This window comes from Chrysochloris asiatica, unplaced genomic scaffold (genome assembly GCF_000296735.1).
Source record: "Chrysochloris asiatica unplaced genomic scaffold, ChrAsi1.0 scaffold00004, whole genome shotgun sequence".
NCBI lineage: Eukaryota > Metazoa > Chordata > Mammalia > Afrosoricida > Chrysochloridae > Chrysochloris > Chrysochloris asiatica.
This window is the reverse complement of record NW_006408522.1, coordinates 4,767,244-4,769,694: the sequence shown is the minus strand read 5'-3', so window position 1 is coordinate 4,769,694 and position 2,451 is coordinate 4,767,244. Positions and strand designations below refer to the sequence as shown.

Here is a 2,451-nt window from a genome sequence, read left to right as displayed (position 1 = left end):
GGTACTGAAGGAAGAAGTCCAAGGAGCACTGAAGGCATAGGCAAAGAACAAGGCCTATGTTTGTTGATGGAATAGACATTGAAATCTTTCAACAAACTGATGCAGCACTGGAGGCACTCATTCATCTATACCAAGAAATTTGTCTCTATATGTGTATATAGAGAGACTCCTGGTATGTGCTGTGAGTTAATGTGCTGGACTGTAAAGTACATTTGAACTGTAAGGTCAGTGGTTCAAGTTCACCAGCCGCTCCTCAGAAACCCTATACAGGGTCTCTATGGGTTGAAACCAACTAGATGGCACTTAACAACAATAACATAGATGTATATAGAGACAGCTGATATTGAAAATTAAAGGATAAAGACAGGAAGCTCATAGTTAATAATATAGCACTTTTATCATTTGAATGGGAACTGCTATGTTTTGAGTGAATGCAATGGGTAAAAATAATATCTTTTACATTATGTTTGAAATTTGGGGAATGATTTATACAATATTTACTAGAAAATTTTAAAAACTTTTGGTTTATATTTCAGTTTGAGACGATATCGCAGTTACTCCATATTCCATTTGTTCTTTAAAGAATAGGAGTCTTTTCTTAATATTCCACTAAATAAAAACTTACTTTCTCTTTGCTTTTCCTAAGCCACTACTTCCTGCTTCTTCAGGAATCCGGTTCTCTTTTTCTGAATCTTTAGAAGACAAACTGAAGAATTCTCCAATCCCTTTTTGCCATTTGGGAGTTGGGCGCACACAAACTGGATTCCCTCCTGCATACTTATTTTCAGCTGTAAAACATAAGCGAATGTAACTAAATAACTATGAATATTATTGTCATTCCTTAAAGAGATATTTTCTTTTCTTCCTTTAATATCGAATTTCAAGGGTTCAAACCCACCAGCTGCTCCTTGGAAACCCTATACAGGGTCTCTGTGAGTAGGAACTGACTTGAGGATACCTAACAACAATAACAATTAGTCTTCTCTTAAGTATTTTTTTGTAAAGGGGCAAGGATTTCCCTTCAATTTTCCCTTCATGTTTCTCTTAAAAGATAATCAGGAATTGAATTTACATTTACTTTATGAACCTGAAAGAAAGGAGTCAAATGCTTCTAAAAATGAAACCAATTTTTGTGGAAACTTTCACATTGCTGTATACTTATTTTGACTTATTTTGTGTGCTTTCACTAATTGATCTTACAATACATAGTACATTACCACCTTTACATTAGGAAGCAGTGTAGCAAACTTCATTATCAGAGTTGAGTATTTGAGAAAAATGTGCAGAAACAACAGAAAAGGGGGTTACACTAAGAAGACAATGTGATCAGCACTGTCAACCATGGTGCTGATTCTTAATCTAGTGATGGTGCGCTTAAGTAGCCTCTTACAAGGAAAAAAAAAAAAAAATCTATTGATATTAAGAAAAATAAGTGCTAAACCAAAAGAGAAAAAAGGTTTGAAGTTAAACTGTATCCATCTGTAACTCCAAGGCTTGAGATTCTCTTCCATGAGATCCTAGCCCGCCAAAAAGTCAAGGCCCCCTCATTATATCCAAAGACAGGAAGAAATTCGAGTGCGAGAATGAGAATCTCAAGGCAAATAAAATCCAAGGCGGGTGAGGATGGGGGCTTTGGGCCAGGACTATAGTACCAGGTTTGATTCCCTTTTGTGAGGAGGGTTCCTCTTAATCCAGTAGCTTGCAGGGATGCATTTACCTTTTCGTGATGAAGGAGTCGTGGAGTTAGTGGCAGAAGTGGAGGAGCCAAGCACCTTCCTGGGGGCTCGAGAAGCTACCACTGTGAAGAGAGTCAAAGGAGGACGTTAAAAAGAGGACAGGGAGGCTCGGATGCCAAGCTTCGGAACCATGTCCTTATCACAGTCCCTAACCTAGAGGCTTGGAGAGATGAGCCTCATGATGCTAAGCAGCAAGATCACCTGCACCACCCTTGCCCCTCGCTCCCCGCAGGTTATGGCGCCATCGCTCGTTGTCCAGCCAGTGAAGGGCGGCACACCGAGCCCAAAGGGGCCCTGCTTCTCCCGCCCATGGCCTGGCTTCTAGGGGAGCCTCAGCCCTCCACAACCGCCCTCCAGTGCCTCACCTTTTCGGTAGGTGCTTGGGACACTGTCTGCTTTAGTACGCACCATGTTGAAACCAGAATAGACACGAGGTTAATATATATGAGATTAAAAACAACAAACCGTCTTCCCAACTGAGGTTGTTTCACTGGACAAGAATCCAAACCGAATCTCCCGCCACCGTTTATATGGTTCTCTTTCCCGCGCGCTCCACGGGTTCCCCTGAGTCGCTGCTCCCATTGGTTCCACGCCACATTCCTCGGACCAATCGTGAGTGACCAGCGGTGACAGCAGCAGGAGTCCACGCTGCACCAACCTGTCCATCCACTCCCAGAGGCCTGTGATTCGTAGCCACCCCCCGATAGGCGGTACC

The 2,451-nt window shown here is 42.2% G+C and overlaps 1 protein-coding gene across 1 annotated transcript; it reads right to left on the bottom strand.

Annotated features, from left to right (window-relative positions):
* Positions 1–621: 621 nt before the first annotated feature.
* KIAA0101 (KIAA0101 ortholog) lies at positions 622–2,172 on the bottom strand. Its single transcript, XM_006831542.1, has 3 exons — positions 2,102–2,172; positions 1,718–1,798; positions 622–788 (listed from the first exon to the last, which is right to left on the bottom strand). The coding sequence occupies exons 1-3, from the start codon at positions 2,145–2,147 to the stop codon at positions 622–624; spliced, it is 294 nt and encodes a 97-aa protein (XP_006831605.1). The 5' UTR covers positions 2,148–2,172.
* Between the last annotated feature and the right edge of the window lie 279 nt (positions 2,173–2,451).

Coding starts and splice junctions, on each gene's coding strand:
- KIAA0101 (XM_006831542.1), bottom strand. CDS start 2,147: ATGGTGCGTACTAAAGCAGACAGTGTCCCAAGCACCTACCGAAAAG. Junction 1,799..2,101: donor CCCAAGCACCTACCGAAAAG/GTGAGGCACTGG, acceptor CTCTCTTCACAG/TGGTAGCTTCTCGAGCCCCC. Junction 789..1,717: donor GACTCCTTCATCACGAAAAG/GTAAATGCATCC, acceptor TATGTTTTACAG/CTGAAAATAAGTATGCAGGA.